The 26,361-nt window shown below is 49.1% G+C and overlaps 6 protein-coding genes across 6 annotated transcripts; 3 read left to right on the top strand and 3 right to left on the bottom strand.

Annotated features, from left to right (window-relative positions):
* The first annotated feature begins 3,188 nt into the window (after positions 1-3,188).
* Positions 3,189-4,071, top strand: B0H65DRAFT_267144 (uncharacterized protein). The gene has a single exon (XM_062822698.1). The coding sequence runs from the start codon at positions 3,304-3,306 to the stop codon at positions 3,853-3,855; it is 552 nt and encodes a 183-aa protein (XP_062679613.1). The 5' UTR covers positions 3,189-3,303; the 3' UTR covers positions 3,856-4,071.
* B0H65DRAFT_267145 (uncharacterized protein) lies at positions 4,072-6,363 on the top strand. The gene is made up of 3 exons (XM_062822699.1): positions 4,072-5,398; positions 5,465-6,055; positions 6,111-6,363. The coding sequence occupies exons 1-2, from the start codon at positions 4,287-4,289 to the stop codon at positions 6,045-6,047; spliced, it is 1,695 nt and encodes a 564-aa protein (XP_062679614.1). The 5' UTR covers positions 4,072-4,286; the 3' UTR covers positions 6,048-6,055; positions 6,111-6,363.
* A 1,360-nt stretch (positions 6,364-7,723) lies between these two features.
* Positions 7,724-8,766, bottom strand: B0H65DRAFT_551104 (Isochorismatase-like protein; the record flags this gene model as incomplete). The annotated part of the gene is made up of 4 exons (XM_062829783.1): positions 7,724-8,205; positions 8,337-8,429; positions 8,539-8,628; positions 8,700-8,766. The coding sequence occupies 4 exons, from the start codon at positions 8,764-8,766 to the stop codon at positions 7,724-7,726; spliced, it is 732 nt and encodes a 243-aa protein (XP_062679615.1).
* A 904-nt stretch (positions 8,767-9,670) lies between these two features.
* On the bottom strand, positions 9,671-11,682 carry B0H65DRAFT_267339 (cytochrome P450). Its single transcript, XM_062822701.1, has 4 exons — positions 11,622-11,682; positions 10,724-11,486; positions 10,392-10,662; positions 9,671-10,328 (listed from the first exon to the last, which is right to left on the bottom strand). Exons 2-4 carry the CDS (start codon positions 11,335-11,337, stop codon positions 9,831-9,833), a joined length of 1,383 nt encoding a protein of 460 aa, XP_062679616.1. The 5' UTR covers positions 11,338-11,486; positions 11,622-11,682; the 3' UTR covers positions 9,671-9,830.
* Positions 11,683-13,115: 1,433 nt separating this feature from the next.
* B0H65DRAFT_267222 (prion-inhibition and propagation-domain-containing protein) lies at positions 13,116-15,509 on the bottom strand. The gene has a single exon (XM_062822700.1). It carries the CDS (start codon positions 15,293-15,295, stop codon positions 13,367-13,369), a length of 1,929 nt encoding a protein of 642 aa, XP_062679617.1. The 5' UTR covers positions 15,296-15,509; the 3' UTR covers positions 13,116-13,366.
* A 3,579-nt stretch (positions 15,510-19,088) lies between these two features.
* On the top strand, positions 19,089-21,276 carry B0H65DRAFT_429999 (uncharacterized protein; the record flags this gene model as incomplete). Its single annotated transcript, XM_062824856.1, has 4 exons — positions 19,089-19,274; positions 19,356-20,321; positions 20,386-20,666; positions 20,742-21,276. The coding sequence occupies 4 exons, from the start codon at positions 19,089-19,091 to the stop codon at positions 21,274-21,276; spliced, it is 1,968 nt and encodes a 655-aa protein (XP_062679618.1).
* Positions 21,277-26,361: the final 5,085 nt, after the last annotated feature.

Here is a 26,361-nt window from a genome sequence, read left to right on the forward strand (position 1 = left end):
GAGTGCAGATGCAATTAAGATATGCCACTCAGATGTTGCGGTTTGAGGCTGTCGGCAAAATCCATGCCGAGGGTCATGCCAGTGACGGACATCGTGGAGACTGTGGAGGGTAGCATCGTGTCGATGCGGCTTTGAAAAAAATTCTTTCAAAAAATGAGGCGGTTCCATTACACGCTGGCAATGCAGGAAGCGGCTCAATGCATGTCAGAACGACAAGTCGTCGAATATCGGACAAAACCATCGCATCCTCTGCGCCCATCTAGGTATCGCGAAGCCGCACACACGTCGATAACCTATCGATAAGCATCGTGCGTCGTCGACAGCAGCAGGCAGATTTGGATTATCCGCTTCATCCGCCAGGAAGTCGTCGCAAGCAGTCCCATCCATCCAGACGGGCGGACAACCAGACATGGACACAACCATCAACAGACAGACGGCCTCTTTGCAGCAGACACGGCAGGCCGATAGTCAGCAGTAACCATCAGACCATCTTGTGCCGCTGTCATTTCTGTTTGTCAATCCGGCCCTCGAGACTGGATCATGACGGAAGCCATCTCTTTCTTCAGTGGTGCATGGCTGTCCACTCAGGTCGCAAAGACGGCTTGTGGAAGCAGCGCCGGGACAACAATGGCTGGGAGAGAGCCTCTCATTCGGTCTTGACGATATGCGGGTTGGCGATTGGGTGAGCACGCACTTGGTGAGACCAGTTGCGAAGAGGCTGCTCGTCTCCTCAGATCCAAGCCTCTTGATGAGTTGTCAACGAGGCAGTCTTCCATTTTCTGCAGGCATCCCGAGCAGACCACCATCCAAGGCGGGGGTCGGTTTGGATTTGCGCGTTGTCAGTGCAGCGCGGCTACCATTGCAGCGGCGCATGCGTTAGATGCCGAAACCTTTGAAACATTTTTCGCATTTTTGGCTCCATATCATCCAGATTTTGATCAGATTCCAGATTCCAGATTGCAGATTGATGAGCAGAGACGGAGAGACGGCTTTCGAAGTTTCGAGTCTGTCTCTGCTGAGTATGAGATTACCCGGCTCACGGACGGTTGAAGATCGCAATTGTCCGGGATGCTGATATTGGCAGGCCCGGTGTGTCTTTTCATCGGTATAGCCGGCTTCTCTGGATATTTCTTGTTCGTATTCTCGTTGCATCATCATCTCCCGCCAAATCACCCCCTATCAGTCTCATCAGCCTCAATTTCCCTTTGTCTCATCACCCTGTTATCTTATCACCGCCAAGGGCGTGTGTGATATTGATGTTGATGACGGCGGCGGTGGTGTTGTGGGAGCGATAATTCGCAATTCGCGCAAGACACACCCTGACACCCCGGAGTCAGACCCCTCCTTTCAGTGAAAACAAGTGGGCTGGGGGGTGCCTCTGGGACCGGGGGATATCTGCATTGATGTGTTGGCAAGCCATGTGCTGCAGCCAATTCCATCCAACGCCGGGCGAGGGCAGCCAATGCGGTCTCAGAGCCGGCCCCGGTTGCAGGCTAACCATCGTCACCGGGCATGATAGGCCGGGGAGGCATCCTTAGCCCCGCTGGCAGACCCTGATACCCCCTCCATGTTTCTCTTCCCTCGCTTGTCGCATTGCCGGAAAACAGGATAACAGGCCAGTCAGACGCCGGACCATGACCATCACGCCGGGCCTCGTCAGCCGCGGGCCTATTGCACGTGCAGCAGGATGTGGTGCCAGCTCAGCTTTTTCACATCATGATTTTTGCGAGAATGAATGTGACAAGTCTGCCGGGTGCAGAAGTGCGATTAAATTGCGGAGGAGGTGCGAGGTTGGGAAAAGAGGGGGAAGTTTGCCCGCGCGGCTGTGGGAAAGTGGTGAGAATTTGGTTTGGAGTTGAGATTTGGTGTGTTTTGGATGCATTTCACAAGCAAATGGAAAGACGAAACGACGGCAGCAACAGCAACAGCAGGCAGAGGCAGAGCGGGAAAAGTGGGGTATGCAATGTTCTGCACCGGTGTCAAGGGTGCAATTCCATGGATGCTCCCCTGCAAGCGATGTCGAATGAGTTGGACGACCACTCTGCTCGCAACCAGGGGGGGTGTGAGGGTGTGAAGGGACCGGGGTTGAGAGGACCGAGGGATTGCGACGAGGAAGGAAGGCTGCACGGAATGATTCGGTTTCTCACTGGTGGTCGCAAGAAAAGAGAGAAAATCAAGAGCAACGAGGGGAAGGAGCGACGGTTCTGCTCGACATTAAAACCGGACTTTTTCCCCCTCGTCTGCCCAACAGCTGCTCTTTCCTCGACCAAATTTCCTCACCGCACTTTCTTCGAAGCCCAACCCGTCTTGGATTTGTGCCCAACGACCCTCTTCAGCCAACCACCAAGCGCCGCTGCTCTACGCCCTCACTGGACTCAGCCCTGGACCACACGCACACACAACCACAGGAACCACTCACACCAAATCCGGATCCAACCCTTCTCGACGCTTCTTCGGTTCCTTCCTCAGCTTCTTTACAAGCTCTTGCCTCCCCCTCATCTCGTCATCTTGCGTCCCTTCTCTTTCTGTTCTGGTGTTCCACTCCAAAAGAGAAAGCTGGAGATCAACAGATCTACAACCCACACAGGATCAAAGGATTTCTTTCCCGCTCTGCCCAGGTGTTTCACGACAGCCCTAGGTTGAGTCTCACGACACACATTCGAGCCCAAAGGACTTTTTCTCTCTTCACTCTCAATTCAAGCCATAAGGACTTTCAGCCCACAGGACTCTTCTCTACTCTCTGCTCTCTGCTCCGAGTGTTATTTGCTCAGAGTGCTTGCCGGAGAGATTGCCACCACTGGACACAGGACACACAGCCCGAGGAATGACTGCCATTGTTGTGCCACGGACTTCTGATAACACAATGTCTGGCTACAACACCCACGTTGAGCTGGATGAGGTTCACACCCCCTCGAGGTATTTTGCGCTGCTTTCTTATCTTCTACCTGGGAGGCCCATTGTGTTTTTTTTTGCGTTTCTTCTGCGTCTTCATGTTGCGTGTCAAGTCTTGTCTATTTCTTTTGTTCAGGCGTTCGGTGTGTTTACCATCTCGACAACAACAACTTCGCCATAGCAACGCCTCAGTCAGGCTGCGCTTGAGGCGTCTTCGGCCAAAGGAGACTTGACAAATATCCGTTTTGAGGACTACTGAATTGCCTATGGAAGCCGTTTTCATGGATATGACCCAGAGGATCACAGGACACACATCGGACGAGACACTGCCGGATCTCACTTTCAAACGCCATGGACTGAACCACCAAAGGACTTGCGACTCTTCATTGAGTCTCACGAACTGCTGCTTTCATGCATGCGTGTTCTCCTGTTATATCATTCGCATGTCTCTTCGGAGCATCTTGTGGTGAGTATCGGACAAACGGACGATTCAATCATCTCACATTTTTGCCGGACAAGGAAAATCGCCATTTATCGCCGTGGACCACTTCACCTTGCCGGACAAACAGCCGTGGATTTTCCGTTCGGAATTTTGCTTTTTTCTGTTCAAAGGATCGAGGAGACGCCAAAACACCGGTCACAATCGAGGATACCCAAAAGGACACCACTTGTACGCCAGGATTTCTCCATTTTTCTGCTTTTCCATGCAGCGTCCTCATCTCTGTTCCCTGTCCCTTGCAGTTATTCGCAATGGGATTTGAGGTGCTAGAGAGATGTCGCATCAATCGCCCTCGGTCACTCGCCCAGCATCAGAAAAGTCGGACGCCATTTCTCTCTTCTCACTCGCCTGGATTTAACGAGGACTTTTGTGGATCATCCGTCAGCATGCCTGGGTTTTTGATTCTCGACAAACAAAGGCCCCTGGACTCTTCGACAACATCCGAACATGTTCTCAGTTCCTGATGTTATTGTATCAGACAGAGGCGTGTGACGGTGATGCCTTGGACTTTCACTTCCTCTGGACATTTCGACCCATGGTTTTTGACGCCGGATTTGTTTCTTTTGTCTTGCCATTACGGACCTGGTCACCAATATGGACTGTCTGGATTTGCCTGGATATTTTCTGTTTTCTTTTTCTGTTCAAACTACTCCATGGATCTGGATGGCGTATTCGCCAAAAATACTCTGCTTTGGCAGCCCAGTTGGTCCGTATTCATGCTCACTCCCTTCACCCGCAACACAAGAACTAACATGAAACGATGTGCAGGAACAAAGTTGTGACATCTGGACTCCGGCTTTTCTTTGGTCTTTCTTATTTCGCAACTTCAACAACCGGATCTGATTTGATAGCATACTAACCCTTCCCCAGCGATTACAGCTTTTCCCAAACCAACATGCTTCCCTCCGCTACTGGGATGTTTTCTTTCTGTCAAACAGGACCAGCGGACCTGAACGGTTCGTCTTGGGATGCGACAACGGAAGGCCCACAGAACTTTTCCGAATTCACTGTTGCCGGAGACTACTATACCACTGGAGATGCCGAGGACTGCTTTATTCCTTTCAGCCAGAACACACCAAGGCCGGATCAAACGGAGACCATGGAGGACTATCAAGCCAGGTGGAATGCTGCTGCTGCCGCGGTTGACAAGGTTCCAAAGGCGGAACCCATGCGCCGCATGACTTCCCAGAGCTCTACTAGCAGCCACAAGCAAAGGATCACCAAGTCGACACCCCCAACCAAGAGGGTAGGAAGGTCGAGAGTTCCGTCGGTTCATCTCATCTCTACCTCCTCGGCATTGTCCAAGCTTGATGTCTCTGGCAATGGCTCCAGTTATCAGGATGCTTCATTGACAAACGGCCGCATCATGGATGTGCCCCAGTTCTCTACTCCGGATTTTGAATCATTCAATGGACACCCGGCATTTTACACCAGCATTATGAACATGCCGGATGGTCTTCCCTTCTCCACCGAGATGGGAGCTTCTGCTATGAACCAGCATGTGAACCCCCAGATCTTCACTGCCGGCATGATTGGCAGCTCTCCTCAGTCTTGGGGCTCTCCTAGCCCTATTGGCTCTTCGCGCATGTCTTCTCCCGGTTTCTTCGAGGGGGATGTCTTCTCTGGTGTTCCTTCTGTGTCTTCCCCTGAGGAGAGCACGAGCTCCATCTCTCCCGTTCTTCCCGGCCAATCGCCCAGGTATGTTGCTACCGAAGTTTTGCCTTCTTCCGGGACACTCTCTTACGATTATGGGAACATCAGGATGAGCCGCAATGGTTCGCAATATGTTACTGAGGATATCCATGGAAATGTGATTCCTGCTATTGAAGATGCCTTTTCTCTTCCTCCTGCTTTCGGCGCTCGCCGTATGAGCGGTGATGGTGAGTCTGCCAGGGATCACTATCTCTACAAGAACGCTCTTCCGCAAGCCGACGGTCTTTTCCACTGCCCATGGGAGGGTGAGACCAACTGCAACCACAAGCCCGAGAAGCTCAAGTGCAACTATGAGTAAGATACTTTTGTTTTTCTGCTTTCCCTACGAGCCACTTGACTAACCACTATCCACCAATACAGCAAGTTCGTTGACTCTCACCTCAAGCCCTACCGCTGCAAGGTTGAAGGGTGCCAGAACGCCCGTTTCTCTTCTACTGCTTGCCTTCTTCGTCATGAGCGTGAGGCCCACGCCATGCATGGACATGGAGAGAAGCCCTATCTCTGCACTTATGAGGGATGTGAACGCTCGCTTCCCGGACATGGCTTCCCCCGCCAATGGAACTTGAGGGATCACATGAGGCGTGTGCACAACGACAACGGCTCTACTGCCCACGCTGCTTCTTCTCCTCCCCCGTCGGGAGCCAGTACTTCCTCCCGGGGCCGCAAGAGAAAGAGCGAGGGCGATAAGCAGGAAGCCCAGGAGAAGACCAGCTCTCGCAAGTCGGCCAACAAGATTAGCAAGGCTGAGGCCCAGGCCGATGTCCACCGTGCTCAGTGGAGCGAGCACCAGAAGGCTCTCCAGAGCATCTTCCAGGAATACCTTCAGCCTGAGGACCCTCAGAGCCTCCAATACATCAAGGATGCTCAGGAGCACTTGGCCGCCATGGGCAAGCTTCACCAAGCCCTTTCCAACGGTGTTCAGCCCCGCAGCTGGAAGATGTAAATATTCTGGTAAGTTCACCATCTTCACCTCAAACATGACAGACTTTACTGACTGGATGATTAGACATTGGTTTGGAATGACGACTACCAACCGACTTCCTGGAGATAGCCTCCTGGACTTTGAGTCCACGATCTCTTCAAGTGCTAGGTCACTTGAACCAGTCAACGTCAAACAAAGGACGGTACTGGACCACTCCTGGCCACAAAGCTGTGACGGGCTAGCCACCTCGCCGCGCCGAGTCGAGGCCGACCCATGAGCCATTGTTGTGCCGGGAGTGAGGATGATCCGGACCAAGGTCTGATGGGCTCCATGGACCTACTTGAGACTCTAGCGCATTGATGCCGGACCAGAGGTCATGGAATGGACTGTCAGGGGCGCTGATGCGTCACCTTCAGGACTATCCCGCAAACGAAGTTGAGGAAGTTGAAAACCACTGGATTAGGGGATGAAAGAAGTTACTTGTTGACAGTGGCTGAATGTACAAAGGGAAGGAAAAATGGGAACTAGGCGGGAAAAGCAAATGGTTAGGACTTCTGGAAAGAAAAGTTTTTGAGTTTGAAAAGTTTTGGGGCTGATATGAGATCAACAGTATCATATACTGAGGATGGAATGGGCGGATATACCGGTTTTGTTTTCTCTGGTTGTTTTTGTACAAGGGCGCTTTTCTTCTTCTTGGGAACGGGGTTCTTAACGACTTACGACTCTTCTCTTCTTGTTGGACAAATTTCTTTTGACTCTTTTTTGATACCTAGGCAGGCATTTTGGGATTTAGATAGAAGGCTCTATGAGCTCTTAGCTTGGGTTTGTTTTGCGAATTGGTATTTCTCTCTTCGGCTATCTCAGTTGGCGGCGTTGGACGTCTCTTTTAAGCGGGTTCATAAAAAGGAAGCGAGCAGGTTACTTGTATTTCCTGGTTCTGGTTTATGATGTTACGATGTCATGTCATGTTATGATTGGGATGAAACTGTATGAAACGGAGTAAACGGATTTGATTTTCTCTTCACTCAAGCATATAACATGGCGGCGGCTCAGTGCATATCGTATCGTCTTTGGTAGTTCAATGGTTCATACCTACATTCACAAGGTCCCTTTAATTTATGTGTGATGTCTACGGTATAGAGACACATAAATTAAAGAGCACACATATAGCGTACAGTAGCAGAAAAAAAACCTTGTTCATATAGGTATCCAGTACAGGGTTCAGTCATTGTGCACGTCCATTGCCAGCTGTCACTCCCTTTTTTTCTTTCTTTCTGTGAAAAGTTGACACTCTGTCCGGGAGCATGGAATCTCGAGATGGTGTCCTTCGCACCTTCATCAGGGCTCTTCTTCTCCTTGCTCATGCCACGATCGATACGGTGATCGGAAATGCAAGTCTGGAAGTTGCGAAAGAGAAGCTATTTGTGATTTTGATTCTGGAATGCTCTATCGTTTCAGTTTCACATACAGCAAGCACTCCAAAATTGCACCTTCCTTCCCTCCACATGTCCTTGCACCTTCTTCCCCAGCCTATTTCCAAACCTCAACATCGCAACTTCCAGCCCCATAACTCCCGTCACAACCTGTTCCTCCCTTCCTTCTTCCTCTCTCGTTCTCCACCTCCCCACCGCCCACCTTCCCTTCCTTCCTCTCCTGCCCCCTTCATCCTCCACCCACCCACCTCCCCCTTACCTACCTTACTCATCCAAAAAATCCTCCCCGGGCTGCACCTCCCCCCCCTCCACCGCCGCCTTATGCGCCCTCGCCACCATCCCATACGCCGGCAGATAGCGATCCAACCAAGGAATCAACTCTTTCGCCCCGGGTGTATTCCTCCAATCCCGCATCAAATCACACACAATCGCAAACAAACTGACCACATTCACTCCACTCCTGATCAATGCATCATTGGTGATCTCCCGGATTTCTTTGGTCGTCGTCCCGGAAGCTTCCAGGTTCGCCCACACCGAGTAGCCCTCGGCGCGCAAGGAGCGGGCTAAGAAAGCCGTGCAGACATCGGTGACGATGCCGGCGAGGATGATTTGCGTGCGGTTGGTGGCGCGGATGGCGGATGCGAAGGATGGGTTGTCCCAGGCGTTTACTTCGCCTTGGCGTTTGATGAGGGGGGTGGTGGGTGGGTAGAGGGTGAGGATTTCGTGGGGGAGGGGGCCGTTGGGACCTGTTGTGGTTGAGGGTATTGTTAGCATAGGGATGGATGGGGGAGGAAGGGGGAAGGAGGAGGCGAGGAGGCGAGGAGGCGAGGAGAAAAGAGGGGGGGGGGGGGGACAGGGTATAGAGAGAGAGACTTACCAGTCTCGGCGGATGTGGACATGATGACGGGGATGTCGAAGACGGTGGCGAGGGAGGCGTGAGCCATCATGCTTTGTTTGTAGAGGGTTGCGTCTGTTGGGTGATCGTGATGGGGGTGTTAGTGGTTGTTGGTTGTTTGGTTGTTGGAGAGGGAGAGGGAGAGGGAAGGGGAAGGAAAACAGGAGAAGGAGACAGTAAGTACCCCAGTCGCGAGCGAGTTGGTAGAGACCCTCTTGGAGGTCGAGAATGACAAGGACGGAGTTGTCCTTTTCAAGTCGCTCCCATGGGTAGCCTAGGTAGGCACGGTTAGTGTCTTCGATATCACTTGGAAGGTAATATAATATATCTTGGGAGCTAGCTCACTGTCGGCCATGGCACTTCCGGCCAAGAGAGAGGCAGCGGAGAGGAGAGTTGCGACGTTGAACTTCATGTTGGTCGATAGATGTCGTTCCAGTATCTGCGATGGAAGTTGAGATGAGAAGAACCTGGTGAAAGTGATGCTGCTGTTGCTGCTACTGCTCATTCCGGTATCATTCCTCGAGACCATGCCTCCCTCCCCTTCTTATACATCCTCAAGAACCCCATCTCCAGCTAAGAATCTGGGTGACACACACGATCCATTCGCCGCTTTCCCTTTCCCATTCCCAAATTCATGGGGGATCACAACAGATGCCCACTCAACTTGTCAAGCATTCCCCTCATCTTTACTCAGCAACTTACATAACCCGCCTGTCAAAGCGCGATGAAATTCCAGTCCACTCTCGTGTTCAACATTCACTCCTTCAAGCTCATGGAACGGGATCTTTAAGCGATGTCTAAACATTGGATAACAGATTCCCAAGCAACGTCAGGTTGCCAGTAGGAAGAAGGAGGTCGCTGTGACTACCCGATTGGGTAAGGAGCTATGTAAGTCGGAAGCTTTGTCAAATGGATGGGACCATGGGTTACTCAGCGTCGTTTGGGGCGCCCTGGGTGCTTGGCTTGGCGCTGATTCCAAAGGATTGGGTAAGGACTGATTCATTTACTGTGAGGGACTCTATTTTGAAAAGGGGAACTGAATGATGAACAAGGAGTAGCTTAGTAGGTATGGTATCGATACAAACGATGCTTTTAGATGAGAAAGATGACAACAGAAACAACATATTCGTTAGCGTCAGCGCCTTTTCGCAGAGCATTCATAGCTATCATGTCGTGAAGAATAAACAAAAAGAGGCCCTCGAAGACGAAAGAGGGAGAAATATGATGAAGAATGGAGGGAGGGAACAGATCGGGAACTTCAGAAGACCCCAAAGAGTAAGAAGGAAGGAGAAGAAGGAGAAGAAGAAAAGAAAAGAACTCGATGAACGTCATGTAAGCATCCAACCCGATAACAACCAAGAGAGTGCTTCCCACTCAGGCCAAGCAAAGAACAGAAGACAACCCAAAACAGAACAGAACAACTTTTTGCAACCCAAATCCCTCTTTTTTCCAACCCATCACAGTCCCCCCTAAGTCCTAGTACTCCCCATTAACCACCCCCTCAACCACAAACCGATCCCTAGCCGTCCAATTCTCCCTCTCGCGGTCCACAACCCTCAACCTCACCCACAGCGCAGGCTTCTGCCAAACCAACCAAGCCTTCAACCCCTCCATATCACCCTTCGAATCCCACTTCTCATTTTCTTTTTGCTCGGTTTCCCCCTCGGGAATTTCCAAATCAAAGTGCCAGACCAAATGAGCCATGATTAGTCGCTGCTCGATGTTGGTCAGGTTCTTGCCGATGCAGCCGCGCGGGCCGTGGCTGAAGGGTTGGGAGGCGTGGGGTTTGTCGGTTGTGAATTCGGATTGGTTGGGTCTGGGGAGAGAGGGTTTGGAAGAGTAGAGATGGGAAGAGTTGGGAGAGTTGGAAGTGTTGGAGGAGTAGAAAAGCCAGCGCTCAGGAAGAAAGTCGAGGGGTCGAGAGAAGTTGAGCGGGAGGTGGGTGGCGGCCCAGGGGGAGAGGGAGACTGTTGTCTTGGGGGGTGTTAGTTGGTGATAGGGGGCAAAGGAGAGAGGAGGAAAGGAAAGAAGACTTACTCCACCGGGAACTGGGCGTCCGTCAATAACGGCACCACCAGGAGGGACGACACGGCAAAGGTTGGTCGGCACGGGGGCGCAAATTCTCAGGACTTCTTGGTTGACGGCATTCAAATACAGTAGATCTTTGACAGTGGCCCAGCTGATCTCACTCGCAGACTTGAAAGTACCGCGTACTTCGTCAACGAGTTTCTTATACTTGTCTCGGTTCCGTAACATCAAGTTCGTCCAAGCAGCTAGCATGGTAGCCGTGGTATCGCTTCCTGCCGCACTGTGTGTTTGGTGTTGTTAGCGCCTGACCCGCCGTCCAGTTCAGGGGCAGGAAGACTCACGTAAACAAAGCCGTGTTCATCACAATCTCCAACTCGCTCAACAGCGCCTTCGCCTCGTTGTTCCTCAACACATAGTAGATGAAGTCCTTATGCTCACGATCCTTATCCGCCAGCCTGCGCATCGTCTTCTCTCTCGCCTTTAGGAAATGCGCCTCTCTCCACGCCGTATACTTCTTCGGCGTCAGGTTCTTGGCCAAGATCGCCGTCAACCACGTCCCGACTCCCGTAAGTCGACGCATGGCTTGGTCGTACATGCCCGCGTTGGCGATGTTGACGATGCTGGTTGACCACTCGCCCGCCTCGCCGCTGTCGAGGCACCCAAAAGGTTCGGCAAAGCAGAGCTCACCGATGATGTCGAAGGTGGTATAGGTGAGCCATGCAGCCATATCGACAGCCTTGACCTCGCCGGCTTTGCCGGCTAAGCGATGCAGGGAGGTGATCAGCTTGTCGATGTGCGTTTGGATCAAGGGCTCTTGACCGAGGAGGGCAGTGTTGCTGAAGCCGTAGGCCCAGGCTTTTCGCTGGCGGACATGGTCATTCCATGGCGCGAGAGTGAGGGCTCGGGCGGGGATGTGTTGGGGAAGACCGCCAGCTTGGAGAGGGGATTTCTCCATGTCTGGCTTTCCGGGCTGGGATAAGGTGAGTATGTTGGTAGTTTGGCTGATCTTGGGTGTCTAGCCACTCACCTTGTTGCCGTAGATATCATCCCAGGCATCGGCGCCGCAGAAGATGAGTTCATTGGGAGATACGCGAACCACAGAACCTGTGTGTAGTTATGGTCAATTAGAGGGTTCCTCAAGAGTGATCGTCATCTTTGGATTGAAGGGGCATTGAGTGGCGGGAATGGTCATTGCAGGACAGGAAGAATTTTCAGCGATAGATGAGACATCGAACGAACCATATTTTTCGTGTAACCTCCTATGGTAGGCATGTTGTCTTCCTGCCACGATGGCAAGCACCTCGGGCAGGGGAGATATCGCGTTGATCCATGGTCCCGGGAAGCTGGACAGCGAATGGAAAAATATCCGTTGTATCACGAAGGCAAGGGAGGTCGAAATAGCCTAGAGTCCGGTTAGATAGATGGCAAGATGAAGTTCCCCAGTCCATCACAACGAAAAGAGCTAGCTGCCACTATTCTGCGTAACAGCGATCCACCGTTGAGATGGTTCCAAATTTAAACCGTTGCTCGTGGGGACAAGAGTTGATGGATCTAGTACCCGAAGGTCGGCACATCCAAGAGAATAAAGGTAAGACAACATACCAGAAACAAAGTCAGTTTAATGACCGAGTCACTCGCCTGGAGAGCACCGAGTAAAGCCATTGTCGAGTGTCGGTGCGTATAGCGATGTCTGTCAACTGCTACACGACGGCTATGTATGATGTAGGCGTGATGTAGGTTCGGAATTTTTGGAACAAGCAGAAAGGGCCATCCTCAACTCGAGACGAGAGGGAAAAACCAGTCGGTTGGGAAACACATGGGGACCCCAACCAACCCATTCCCAGGATAACGGACCTGAATAAGCCGTGTCTTTCCTTTCTGCGCTCGCTTGCGGTACACGAACGGGACGTTGTTGCATCAGCTTGGCCGGTTACCAGGAGATGACCCTTGTCCCTGGCGAGAGAATACCGACAACTTGCTTACAAGTATCTCGATGGGGGGAGCACCTAACCCAGAGCGGGGTTCCGTGACCCTTGATTTGGGGCTTTTTTGACTTCATCTATTCCATTGTCCGGTCGATTGGCACGTGTAGCAGCATAATGGCACCATGTCTCCGGTCCCTCTTGGCCACCATTCGAATCCCCGTCCAATTTTCGTGATGGTAAACGTCACGCGTGTTGTACATGAGCATGTTACATGACCCACTCATAACGACTGTCACAAGCAGTCACCCTTCTCTGGGATCCCATCACCCCGACTTGGTTGTTGCTGATTTGTTGCGTATTTATCTCTGTTAAACCCGAGCCGCTTGAACGTGATGGTCTGTCGATGTATGCCGTGTGCCGTCTGGGACCCGAAAAGGATGGGTGATAGAGCTCGGGACTTGTGGATGTTGAATCCTCGAATCCTACATGGGATTTCCTGCATGAAAGGATCTGGAGGGAAAAGCAACCAACGGTTAATCTACCCCGACCCAACGGCATGGGTTCACGTTACAGTCCAACTCTCCGGCGTTGTCTTGGCGGGAGAAGGACGAGGATGCATTTCTCGCTTTCACGTTTGAGCCCCCTGCAGTGTCAAATTTCCACGTGAAAGACCCGTTTACGCACGTACGGGCCGAGTTTCCATTCGTTCATGTTTCTAGGTCCAGCTTTTGCGGATTCTGTGGTTTGTGGTTTGTGGAGTGCGCGTTGAACCATCATCGTCTGCTTAAAGTTCTCCAGGTGTTCGACGCCACCGACATACTTCTTGGGACGCTAGGAACCCAAATGCCGAAGTATTTCTAGGTCGCCTATTGGACAATCGGCATTCGTGGCTTAGTATCGAGATCTCCCTCTGCGAGTATAAAAGTGCCGATGGCCACTGTGCAAATTGTCGCGCATTTGTTTTGGAACTCTTTGTTTCGGTGTTTTGCCCAAAAGGTTGGTGCATAAAGACTTGTAACTTTTATTCGCGTGGCCCGCACGCTTATTTGAACCTTTTTTTTACACATGGATATCGCCTAGTCGCTTGACGACATCTTCGTGGAGCACCATCGAGAGTCGGGCAGCGACTGCGTCGTTGGTTTCTTCATCGCCTTCTGACAGACCCAGCTCCTGGCCACCAGCAATGCACTTACGAGCAGCACGCTCATATATCTCTCCCATGGTAGCCCCAAGCTCGGCAATGCTATCTTCAGCAAGCAGATTATCACGCACCTTTAGTGCAATCGAGGGTCTTACCCTGGCCTCGTTGATATTGATGCCAAGGACCTTGTCGATGGTTGCCCAGTGAGCTATTTCGACAAGAACAACCCCCAAGCTGTAGATGTCGAAGCTTCTTTTGAACCGTTCGCGGTCTTCTGGATCTGTCGATTGGGCGAGAGGGTGTCGATATAGGTTGTGCTCGGCATCATCTGGGATATCCGTCTCCTCGTCAGCACGAGCGGGCCTCGAAAAGTCAAAACCAGAGAGGAATGGTTTGGAATAGTCGACATGACCGCTGCTGGTTCGGAAGAAGATGATATTGTGGCTTCGAAGTCCCTTGTGCAGCCAGTTGACTGCGTGAAGGTAGAAAAGACAGTTACTGATCGCATGGGCAAGCCTAATTCGATCCGTAACGCGAGGCTTGCGATTTGTCTCGAGCAGATCATGAAGCGAGACTGGTGGCAGAGATGTATGTAGGTCGTCTTCTTGTGGCCTCTCGAATACCAGACCCAATCTCATGTTGCGAATATCATCATCATCTTCCGCACCGTTGATGCCAGCCGCTTTGTCAAAGAAGCCGAGACAGTGGGGGGTTCGGAACTCTTCTGGCTTGGGTGTGTGGTTAAGAAGCGCCGCCAGCTTCCTGACTCGTTCGAAAATGACTTTTTTGGGCGGTGAAAGATCATGTGGTCTTTGACGATCATAATCCTTCCACTCTATCCAGACCTTCTTCTGGGCACCGCCTGGCAGTTGGAGAGTCGCTTCACATCTTGGCAAGTCCGAGTCTTCGTTATCGGGATCGAGCCGTATCATGGAGCGGTCAAGAAAGAGATCTTTTTGTTTGTTTGGCTTGCCCAGTTCAAGGAACATGGCCGTCGCTTCATCCCAGGGAGTGGGGGTTGACTTCTTTTCAGGCTCGATAGACTCATTGAAGGCCTTGAACTTGGCTAGCTGGGAAAGCAGCTGCAGCCCCTGAGCATTGGCTCGCCTTTGCTCTGCCGACATTTGCGAGATGGGAGTGGTAGGAGAATTGGCTTCGAGTTTGATGTTTAGTGCCATGACGAGCCTTGAGAGATCGGCGATCTTATGGTGCAGCTGGAGGACCCCTCTATTGGTGTCCTGCACGGTATGATGGATCTCGACTTGCATGCGAGCGTCGAGTATGTTGGTCATGTTGTCGTTCAAGGCGGAAAAGCGCGAGAGTAACAGCTCAAAGGCTGCTTTGTCGAAGCTTACCCACTTTAGCCTCGTTGTCACCTCTTTGGAAGTGTCACGGAGGCTTGCCATGGCTTTCTTGATGAAGTTCCTCCTTCGTTCAGGCAAGGGAAAGTTTGCCTCGGCGGCATCACGTTCGGGGTTCAATAGAACATTGTCGGGGTCAGAAGCAACCTGGAGACACTTGTTCTTCTTTTGGTGTTGTTTGAACTCCTTGAACAGGCACTCGACTTGGACCAGCAGGTCAAGGACAGTTTGCCGATGGAGGATGAAGGTGTTGGACTCGAGGATCCTTTTCTGGTTCTTGCCGTCAAGGTCAACCAAGCCCGATGTTTCGCTCCATGCAAAGAGTCTCTGTTGTTCCATCCGTAGGCGCAGGTTGAGATACTTGCAGTCCTCTGGCATGTTCAAGGCCGTGATGAGGAGCTGGATGCCTTGGACACATCCAGTATACACCTGCAATCCTATTGAGGCGACGCTGATGGCCAGCCCTGCGGCCGAGACTGGGTCCATCTTGCCAGAGTGAATCTCTCTTGGATGGATGGGCTGAAGTTTTGTCGGAGCCCAAACGGGGATAATATCAATGGGCGAGATGTTGAGGGTCTTTGTGAAAATGCGCCCTGAGATATGTGTTGATGGCCGCTTTTTCGTATCTCGACCTCGGTGAACGGCCAGAGACTCTCGGTGATAGGGCAATTGGATGAACTCCAGATATGACCACGAATTGAAAACCACCAAGATGGCCGAACTGAAAGGAGATTTGCCAACCCCTCAGCCCCAAGGCAAGCCGCAGCACCACCAAGACGTGATGTTCCACTAGCGAATGACACCCCCCACTATAGCCAAGCCATCGCCAACTGTCTCCAATCACAAGCATCCATAGTGGTGTCTGACTGTTTCAAGATCCGCGATGGCGAAGAAACACGCTAGGGAAATGCCGTATGGCGAAGCGCAAAGACAGAAGTGCAATGACGTCCCAGAACTGGAGAGAATGGTGGTAACTGACTTGGACTGCCTGGCTAAGCCGCATTTCAGTCATCAAGATGGCGACGACGAGGATGATGAGCGTCGAGTTTGAGTTAGTACCTCGAGGTGATTCGCATAGACAAGGTATCAGAACTCATCACGACCTTTCCAACACCCGTCAATCAGGTGAAGAGTAAAACATTATGCTGTGTGTTTGTCGCCGCGGAGATTGGGGACTCGATGGTTGAAAGCTGCCCAGTCTGTGAGCACACACATCTCCTGCAAGAAGTTGAAGAGTGAACTTCGAGAGAAATCCAACACAGTTGCCCGAGCCCAAAAGAAAATGAGAAACGCGCAAAAAGGCCCGTGCGCAGCTGTTCTTTTGACGATTTCGATTTTGTGAAGAGAAAGTCAAAAGCAGGCAGGCAGGGAAAGAGCATCCATCCATCAACTTCGAGCCGGCAACGGACAAACCATTCCCGTACCTTCCGTGTAAGATGAAGGTCGGGTGTTTGAAGACTTCAAATGGCAGGTGCAATTCTTTGCTAACATGCCCTAACATGCCTTAGATGCCGTGCATGTTAGCGATGCGAGATAGTGTACTGTGACAGGTCTTGCCTTCAGTTCACATCCCCATTCTTGGTAAATTCTTCTCCTCTCCATCAATCAACTGAACAACTCCAAATACTCGACGACATCCCGTCGTCAACTCATTATTATCGCCACCGTCGGGACCAGATTGTCGAAATGACAAACGGGGACCATACAATGGGTACAGTACCCCACCAGTTCTTAGTTTTAGGCGTTCAAGCTACCAAACCTAGCATTCCCCTTCTCGCGTCAGGAACCAAAACCGTTTGAAATTCTTGGGGTAGCTTGTTTCATCCATCGCATCTCCTACCCTTTCCCATGAAAATATGTACCCGTATCTCGGTGAAAGGTGTGATGATGATGGCATTGGGCTTTTCACCGTCGTCTACCTATAGTGTCCTGTGGTACGTCCACAGCGAGGTCTTCAGCTGAGTGGCATTGTCCCCGCGTCCCTTGAACCCCACCAGGAGGCACTGCCCATCCCGCTAGAGGTCTTGCGAGAATCCGAGAATGGTGTTTGCATTTCCCATCCGTCAAGACCTGACGAAGAAGTCTTCCCAAGATCACCAGCCGAGGTACGTATACCTACTTTACGTCGTCCACTTCCCTTATTCCAATCTAGAGATACTCGGGTATCGAATACTTAGACTAACAGTCAAGAACTTCCAGGTTGTGGCTGGCATCCCAGGGCGCCCCGCCACCACTTCAGGCCACTGTCGAGAAACAACAATCTACGATGACGACACCGTACCTCTACACTGTTACGGTCCCTCGATGACATGGCCATGCCACTTGATCAAACTTCCAACCATATGATCGTTCATGAATCGCAGATGGTGGTAGCAGTTGGGACATTCCCTCCTCAACCGCCCAAGACCTCGGAGCCACCCACACTAGGCTCGGCCCCTCCCGCCACACACCGGTACCCAAAGGCATGGCGGTCCAAGGCTGGCAGACACATCCTCCGGCCGTTTTGCAACGTGGGCAGCCCCAGGGGGCCCCTTGAACTGCAACCACATGCAACGATGCAGGTCATGGCCACCACGAGACGCCTGATTCTGGAAATCGCGAATCCTTCTCGCTAATCTTTGCAGAACACTGGACAGCGACGACGAAAAAGTGCCAAAAGTGCTTGTCTGGCGTGCCAGGCGTGCCGGTTGCCGGACTGTTCCCTCCACCCTCTCCGAAACACCCCCTCGAGGACCCCCCAATCATCACCGGCCAAGACCGAGCCCCCTGAGAGTCTGCATTTTGTTCATCCGCCAGCGTCGTAGAGACCATTGTTTGACCTGCAAGGGCGGGTCTGCTCAGCCAATCGCGTCTGCCCAGTTGTTGAGTTTCAGTTGGTAGGCTTGAACCCCCATCTTCGTCAACCCTCTGAGCCTCTCTGAGCCCTCTCGTCCTCACCGCGGGGACGCCGTTGTCCGGAAAAAAGAAAGAGAACAACAAGAAAATGGTCAACGAGGCGTATGCACCGTTGACTGTTCTGCTTTGCACATTGGTGCCCAGGACCCGATGCACGCCTCTTTCTCAACGTTGCGAACCGTTAGCAGGCGCCATAGGAAAACTCGCTCAGTCAGACTCCGGACTAGCTCCCACTAGTTGTCTTTGGCCAACAAGCCGTCGATTTCACCGGCCACGGCGTGGCTCCTGGCGAGGCCGTGATTCGAAGTTGAAGAATCTCGGACTTGGCATTTACTCGACTATGGGTTGAAAGGGGGTTGAAGCATGCATGCACATGCCGATTGCTTTCTTTTTCCTCTCTGAACTTATCTCTGAACTGGCTTCCAACGGTCAATTGTCCAAGGAAACATAAACAGGGCACGGGGCCAGGCCTCTCTGGATTCTTTTAGTCTCCTTTCTATCTTCAAGCCCCCTGCCTGCAAATCCCAGGGTCCTCCCAGAGAAACAACGCAACCCCTCAGCCTCAACTCCGAGCTTGTACTACAGTCCACGGACCGTATTATATCGAAGAAAAAACACGAGATCCGTCCTCCGAGACAATTTTCCAGTCTTTCAAGCAGCCAGCAAGGTAAGAACCACCTCGAATTCTTACCAACAGAAGGCTATGTCTGTGTATTCGGATAGTTAGTTCCGCGGTAGGTCGGTGTCTACTCGGCCGGCGGACCTTTCTGTGGCGGGATTTTCCTGGGGCGGTTGAGGCAGTTACCCCACAAAATGGAGATACCCGAACAGACAGAGTTTAGAGGTTCCGCCGCGCAGGGACAGGGCAGAGCACGCCAATTGAGGTCAAGACCCGACCACAAGGCCTCGGGAGATACCCACGCACCCACGTTGTCGCAACCGGCGAGGGACCCTCGTAAACCCAGCTAGATGCTAACAAACCGACTTCCTCCAGGGGCATCCACTCGGAAAGACCTTCTTCAACTCCAACACATCTTTGCCCGGTTTCTGTCCTCGGGGCGTGCTCGAGGAGACCGCGTTACGCCATATCGATCATCCAATTTCGCGGGCGCCGGATGGTCCCATCAAGCCAAGACACCCCGAACCAGCCTATATACAGCCAAGCTAGCAGCCGGTACATCGTTGACCTGAGCTTGGTCTAACCCTCGATTTTGCTGCCGCCCGACCCGAACTAAAACACGTCCATCGTTCGATCTCGTCAGCTCGTCACATCGGCTCTCACCCCATCGCGTCGACTCGTCCTTTTAGTAGCACGAGACGTACCAGCAAGCACGACCCAACATCGCCGATTTTACTCTGAATTTAGCCAGACTGATTGCCGACGATGGAGCCCTTCTCGCCAGAAGCTCCACACTGCAACGGCGCCTCCAGTAGCAGCTCGCCCGCGGTGTCCAGCGACAGCCCGGGGACGGCGACCTCCTCGGGCACCGTCCGGAACGGGTCGGTGGCTACGACGACATCGCAGCCATCGGCTCCTCCTCCTTCCGTTCCAGCGGCCTGTCTCCCTTGTGTGAGTTTGTCATTCCAGATTATAAGATTGTTTCTTAAAAAAGTGGTGGCATGTGTGCTAACAAAACTCGGCCGTATGTAGCGTACCAAACATCTCAGATGCGATGGAAGTCACCCGTGTGGCCGTTGCACCGCGACCGGCATCGTCGCCGAATGTGCCTATGTTGCCTCCCGCCGTGGGTACAAGGGCCCTCGCAGAAACCCCAATAACCCTACTCCCGGCGCCAATCCCAATAAGCGGCATGCGTCCTCATCGCCCCCTTACTCGGGGACTACTCCTGACAGCTGCCCCATGATGTTGGGACATGCGCCTGTTACCATGGCCACACCCTCCGTTCATGCCTTCAACCCTTCCATCGTTCTGTCGGACCAGTCGCAGCTCTCCTTCCCGTCAACCCCCTCCGTTGCGAGCATCCCAGTCTACAGGAACAACTATATGATGGACAGCACCGCTATGGCATTGGCGACACAGGCCGCTCCGCCCATTCAGCCTCCGGCAGCAACTTTGCCAGAGCGTTGTTTCGAGGCTTTCTACCACTATTTCCATGCCGGTCATCCGTTCGTCTTGCCCAAGAGGAACTTGCTTGAATTGCTTAAAAGTAACTCAGAGCCAAACCTTTCGGTAGTGATGGCCGCCATGAGATATATCGGTTCCCTCTACGTTGATGCAGGCCCTGCCAAGGCAAGGTTTCTGGATGAAGCCATACAGCTATGCTACGCCCAAGGTGTGCGCAAGGACGGATTCTTGATCCAGGCGCTCTTGCTTATCATCATTGGCTTGGACGGCAGTTGCGAGCAAGCAAAAGCTCGGGAACTCCTTGCTATTTGTGAAAGATATGCCATTGAGATTGACCTCAACAAGCGTGAATTTGCTGTGATGCATGGCCGAGGCGATCCGATCATGGAGGAAAGTTGGCGGCGAACCTGGTGGGATCTCTATATCTGCGATGGCATGATTGCTGGTGTTCACCGGGTGACCAACTTCCTGTTGTTTGACATCATGACCGACGTTGGCCTTCCCTGCGAGGAGGAGGAGTACCACAAAGGGGTATGTGTTTCCCAGCAATGAGATACCGATGTTTCAAAGTTGACTAACCTGAGACTGCTTCCAGTGCATCCCTTCACCGATGAGTCTTGAGGAATTTGACGACAAGGAGTTCCTGGACGAAGACCGAGAGTTCTCATCGTTTGCGTATCGTGTTGCGGCAGCCAGAAATCTGGGCAGGTTGATGCGGATGCCGAACGTCATGTTCCCGGATGCGGCAGAGGTGGACAAGATGGAGGCGCATCTGTCCAACTGGAGAATGCATCTTCCGGATAACAAAAGGGATGATCTCGATCCGAATTGCCAGCTTGATGAGATGATGTTCCAAGCACACTTTATCACCCATGCGTAAGTCATCATCACTGCACGAATCCCGAGAAAGGGATGTCCAGAATGTGTACTGATGCCCTTCACAACCAACAGGTGCACCATTATGCTCCACCAGCCTCTTTCCCAGCTTGACTCTTCGCCAGTCCAAGCTGTCAACTCTTGCGCGCCTCACAGGCCCGTCCGCTCAGGCGATCAATACAACGCCCATACCAAGCACACCGTCACGGCTGCCTACGAGATCAGCAAGATGGTCACGCAAGCTGTTCCCGTGACCAGCCATACGCACTTCTTCACCTGCGTCGTGACTCTCTCTTCCATCGTCCACCTCTCCAAGTGGGCCCTTTACATGATCGAAGATGAGGCCGACCTCCGCCAGCAAATCCGGCTGAACATCGGCGCCCTCAACAAGCTCAGCAAGGTCTGGAAGGCGGCCAATACGGCTTGGGGCCAGGTCAAGGGCGTGGCGCAGGAGATCTACCGCCAAAAGAAGGCACAGCAGATCACCCCGGCTTTCTGGGTCGGCTATACCCAGGAACAGATGATGACATCCATTCAGGCGGACGAAAGCATCATGAACGAGTTCAACCAAGGGCTGATTGCCCAGGTTGGCGTTACTCAAGCTCAGTGAGCTAATGGTGTCGATGAGGCGAAAGCGACTTGTCTAGGTTTGGGATAAAGGAGTTGAAAGGAGAATCTCAGGTAGAGGTATGAATAACCTTGGTAGTTGTGAAGAAAGTAGAGGAGGAGGAGGAGGGGGGTTTTGTACCTATATAGTCAGCTCTGGATTTTGGGTTTTTCAAAACGTCGACAAGGACAACAGGGGCAGTGCGTGGGCGCACGCCTTAAAGAGTGCAGTGCCTCGCGAGCAAGTAAGGTAGTTACAGTACGCTTGGGCTCGCTTGGTTGCTTGGTTATAGTTTTGGGTTACATAAAAATATCGCACTAAAATATCATCATTGGTTATCGGTCTTTTAAACGGGGGGTTCGGCGTTCACTCTTAGATGTGAGTATGCTACCAAGTCCCCGGCGGGCCAAGTAAGTGGTTTCCCTTCGAGTATTTCAAATGATACCCAACCGTTCGCTGATAGTTTTGCCCCTCGGGCTCCTCGCCGAGCTGAGAGGGTCTGACTCCGGACTGTCTCATTGGATGTCGGGTAGGCATTTCGGGAACCACTAGAACATCAACATCTCGGTCTCTTCGCCGAGCTTAGACGGCGATCGAGTCGGGATGGTTACGGGGACAGCGGGCATCTTATGCGTTGGTGAAGACGAAGTCACGTCGGGGACCTACCGTCAGCATTACCACTTGCCACTCGCTAAAATCTCAAGCTCCTTCGTTCCCTCGACTACTAGCGCCGACTCGCTAGATCTTTGCGTCTCCTGTCTGTGAAGGGACCATCCAGAAGGCCAAAAGCCCTAGCGAGTACAACCTCAAAAGTCTAAAACAAGACATCTGGAACCCCGGATCTGCTCGCCGAATCTTGAGCCCGTCCGGGGATAACATTCGGCGACGTCAACGTAACTGAGTTACGTTCGGTCACAAGGCGACCGATGACAGGCAGCGGAACGGGGACCATTTCCATGCGGTCATGCGGATGAGTGGCACTTCACTTCACCATCCCCTTCCGTGATTTCATGGAGCCATACGGCGCAGCAGACCCGGCGACCACCCACATGGAGAAACAGACACATGGGACACATGGAACGCATGGTTGTCAGCAGCCGGCTTCGCCGTACGGGATCTGGCTTGCTGCAATCTGGAAGAGTGTGATGGTTTGTGATACCCACCCATCACCTTGAACCGAACCGAATCGGAGTTAAAAGGTTGAAATGGGGATGTCTTGCCGAAGAGACAACGCGGTGGTGGTGGGCAGAACCAGGAGCTAGTCTGTGTCCTGTCTTGGGTGATATCGATCTTGGGATGTCGGCGACGTTCGTCATGATTAGCGAGTGTCTCGAGCAGTCGCCGATTTTGAGACATCACATTGACGACCAGTGGTTGAGGAAGGAGTAGGTGTTATGTTGCCAAGGGTCAAGTACGGGGAACTGAATGGTGGTTGCCCGCCCGGGCTTGGGCCATTACTAGCCTACCGAGAGCCGAGACATGCCGGCCGGCGACCGGCGACTGCATCCGACCATCGCACACCACAACCACTTCCCATCCAGCGAGAGCCTCAACCCCGAGCCTTCTCCCATTCATGTCGAATAAAATCTCGTCGGCGGCATCCATCGATCGACGTAACCCGCCCACCTACCTTTCGCTACCTGTCTGCGCCTCGCAAGGACATCTCAGCGTAGCGATGAACCCCGAGCGCAACACCAACTTGCCATTCAGCCGCCGTCATTCTTTGGCTAGGTAACCACAAGCGAAGCATTATCTCGAACCTTGTTGTATTCGGAGCCTTCAGAGGTGCTTAATATGTCTTACGTACGCTATGTTGGTGACGGTCAAAGGTCAAAGCACGATTGCTACGGCTGTCCGCCTGTCGCGATGTCACGATGGTTGAACTGGGTGGGGAACTCTTCGCTCTCCAATGCCCCAAAGAATGACGGCTTCAAGAAAACTCCAGTTTTGCTGTAGGACTGATATAACTTTGGATGGAGATCATATTGGAATCCAAAGCCAGATACGGCCAGTTGCCGTCCTTTTTAACGGAGTTTATTTTCTGTCTTTGGGGTTTCACGACCTTGACGATAGGCATTAGGTAACGCTGGCCAGCACCATGAGATTTTGATTAGCGCCGATCACCACCCAGTCACCAGTAACCGAGCGCTAGGCAGGCCCGAGAAGCCTTGTTTTCCGCGTGCGGTAGCATTGTTGACAGCTAGCTTCGTAAGGCTTCAGGCTGCGATTCAGAAAGGAATGTAACCTAATGTGCCCTGGACTTTAATCGCCGTCCTGGTGATACAGCTTGAGAGTTTGGGCTGCTTGGCTCCCGACGGGGAGTATTATCGAGGTCCTGGGTTTCTGGCCTGCAGGGGTTAGTACTAGCTACAAAAGTTACTTTTGCGCAAGATTTGGAAAGTTATATTAAGCGCCTACTAATAATATTTATACTATTATATTTCGCATATACTATATTCCTGTAGTTTTCCCGCGGCTGTTACTAGCCCACTAAATTTCGCGCGACCGCGACTGTAATAGTATTATTACTTACTACGTTTCCTATTGTATACTACAATATATTAAAGTACAACCCTATATTAACTATAATTACTAATATACGTATTTATCTATATATTATTAATAAGTAAGCCGCTTACTACTATATATCTGTAATTCTTTATTCGTATACTAATTACCGGCCTAATACGATCCTAATATAGGAAAGTAGGGTAATAAATTCCCTAATTTTAATTAATAAAATTTATTTCGGTTAGTTATGTATAGAAGTAATTGCTAATAATACTATGCTTAATCCTATTTCTAATATACTTAATGAATTCATTTTTAAAGTACTTAATAAATCCGTACGCTCTAAATATATAGAAAATAAAGACCCGCTACCGCTTAATTCCTTTTAAGTACTTTCTTTGCTTCTTTTTATTATAAATAATAAGTTTAATTATTAAAGTAAACGCTATAGAAAACGGAGCTGCGAACCCCTCAAATTAATTCTAGTAATTATAAAGTAATTAAATAATAGTCTTTATATTTTTAAAAATATTATAAAAATCCGTCGGCGTTATTAAGAAGTAGAAATATTTATAATACTAGTTATTAAATAGGAATATAATTAGTATTAGGTTTTATACGTTTATACTAAGAGGGAAATTTAAATGCTAAAAAGGGGGATAAAAAATATACGGAAAAATTATAATATTATTACTATATATATAAGGACGGTAAATAATTAAATAGCGAGATTAAAAAAACGTTTAAAAGTATTTGCTATTTAGGAAGCCACTATTCCCTACGCCTTAAATAGGTAATTTACAGTAATAATTATAAAGTTACTATTTTTAAATAATATAATTATATTATAAATTTTTATAATGAAAATAATATATTAATAATTAAAAAGAAATATGTTACGTTTCTCCTTTTAGTAAATTACTTTATTATAATAGTAGAAAGAATAATCCTTAAATATAATTATCCTACTTATAAAGAGCGGATAAATTATTATAGGGGTTATTATTTTATTATTTAAAAGCTCGCTAATATTATAAGGTTCTTAAATTTGAAATTAGAAAAAAAAACTACGTATTACTAATAAGGAAGATTCCCCTATAGTAAAATATAAAAAATATTTTTAAAAGTTTAATAATTTTAATAATTTGAAAATTAAATGTATTTTCTTCCATAATTTTAATTTAAAAATGAAAAAAAAAGAAATAAATTTACTATTAAATCAATTTTCAGAAGCGAAAACTATTTAAAAATTTTATAAGAATGTAATATAATTACAATTATAGATTCGATATATAATACGATTTATTTTACCTTTTTCTTATTTATAATTATAGTATAGGATAATTACGGATTATAATTTCCTATTATTTCTTTCTTTACGTTTAATTAAATTAGTAAAATTATTAGAGAATATTTAAAAGTATTAATCGAATAATATAGTAATTTACTGGGTTAGGTTTTAAAATATATAATTATAAACGATTTAGTAGCGGAATAAAAGGGTATACGGTTTACCTTCGATATTACTTACTATGGAGTAAATATAGTCGAATATTTATTATATAAAAAATATCTTTAAATTATATTTTGTAAATACCTCTAAAATAATACTTATACTTTATAAACTATAATTATAACTTTATATAATTAATTAATAGTGGAAAATTATTTCTAATTTATTAATGAAATTATTATTTATACTAACTTAATAGAAATTGAATATTTCTATAAAAATTGGCGAAGTTATATTACATATTGGGCGTACTAATTTAAATATATAGTCCTACTACTTTTATACATTAATACTACGAATATTTTTTGGAGTTCTAATATATTTATTTAAAAATTATTAATACTATTTCAAAGTAAGAAATAAACGCGTTATATAATTTAATCGGTATTTTTTATATAATTATTAATAATGTATATAATTACTTTCGCCGTACTAATAAATAATAATCCCGTTTAAGATTCTACTGGGGACTGCTTATATTAGCTTTTCCGGAGTTTAGGTTTAATAAATTACTAATCCGCATATAAACTCTCGTTTTTTTATAATATTATACTATTAAAAAATGGCGGCGTAAATAGTAACCCCCTAAATTTAAATATATTCGTATATTTAATTGAGAAATACTATTATAAGAAGAATAATTTAATGAGTAAAATTTATCCCGTATTTTTTTAATTGCTAATTCGTTAATATTTTTTCTTTAATAATAAAATAAAAAATAAGGAATTAAATACTATCTTTATACCCGAACGACTACCGCCTAAAGAAAATGATTTTTCTAAACTACAAAATCCGAGACTTTAGAACCTCAAAAATAACCTAATAGATATTAGTAAATGCCTTATAAATATACTGCAATATAAATATTATTAATTCGCTATTTAGCAATTACTTTATACTTATATTTAATATTACTACCTCTCTTTCAATTTATGATAATCTACTTATTTTATTTAATTACTTAATTTTTAAGTTAAAAATAAATTCAAAATTCATAAAGAAATTCGTATACTATTTAAGGGTACTTTTAATTATATTATTAGTATACTTCGAAGGTATAAGTT

The sequence above is a fragment of the Neurospora tetraspora genome (genome assembly GCF_033439725.1).
Source record: "Neurospora tetraspora strain CBS 560.94 chromosome Unknown B0H65scaffold_6, whole genome shotgun sequence".
Lineage (NCBI taxonomy): Eukaryota > Fungi > Ascomycota > Sordariomycetes > Sordariales > Sordariaceae > Neurospora > Neurospora tetraspora.

What these genes read in the sequence shown, in the direction of transcription:
- B0H65DRAFT_267144 (XM_062822698.1), top strand. Translation starts at nt 3,304, where the DNA reads ATGCATGCGTGTTCTCCTGTTATATCATTCGCATGTCTCTTCGGAGCA.
- B0H65DRAFT_267145 (XM_062822699.1), top strand. Translation starts at nt 4,287, where the DNA reads ATGCTTCCCTCCGCTACTGGGATGTTTTCTTTCTGTCAAACAGGACCA. An exon ending in AAGCTCAAGTGCAACTATGA is followed by an intron (nt 5,399 to 5,464) that starts GTAAGATACTTT and finishes CCACCAATACAG; the next exon opens with CAAGTTCGTTGACTCTCACC.
- B0H65DRAFT_267222 (XM_062822700.1), bottom strand. Translation starts at nt 15,295, where the DNA reads ATGGACCCAGTCTCGGCCGCAGGGCTGGCCATCAGCGTCGCCTCAATA.
- B0H65DRAFT_267339 (XM_062822701.1), bottom strand. Translation starts at nt 11,337, where the DNA reads ATGGAGAAATCCCCTCTCCAAGCTGGCGGTCTTCCCCAACACATCCCC. An exon ending in ATGAACACGGCTTTGTTTAC is followed by an intron (nt 10,663 to 10,723) that starts GTGAGTCTTCCT and finishes CCAAACACACAG; the next exon opens with TGCGGCAGGAAGCGATACCA. An exon ending in GACGCCCAGTTCCCGGTGGA is followed by an intron (nt 10,329 to 10,391) that starts GTAAGTCTTCTT and finishes ACACCCCCCAAG; the next exon opens with ACAACAGTCTCCCTCTCCCC.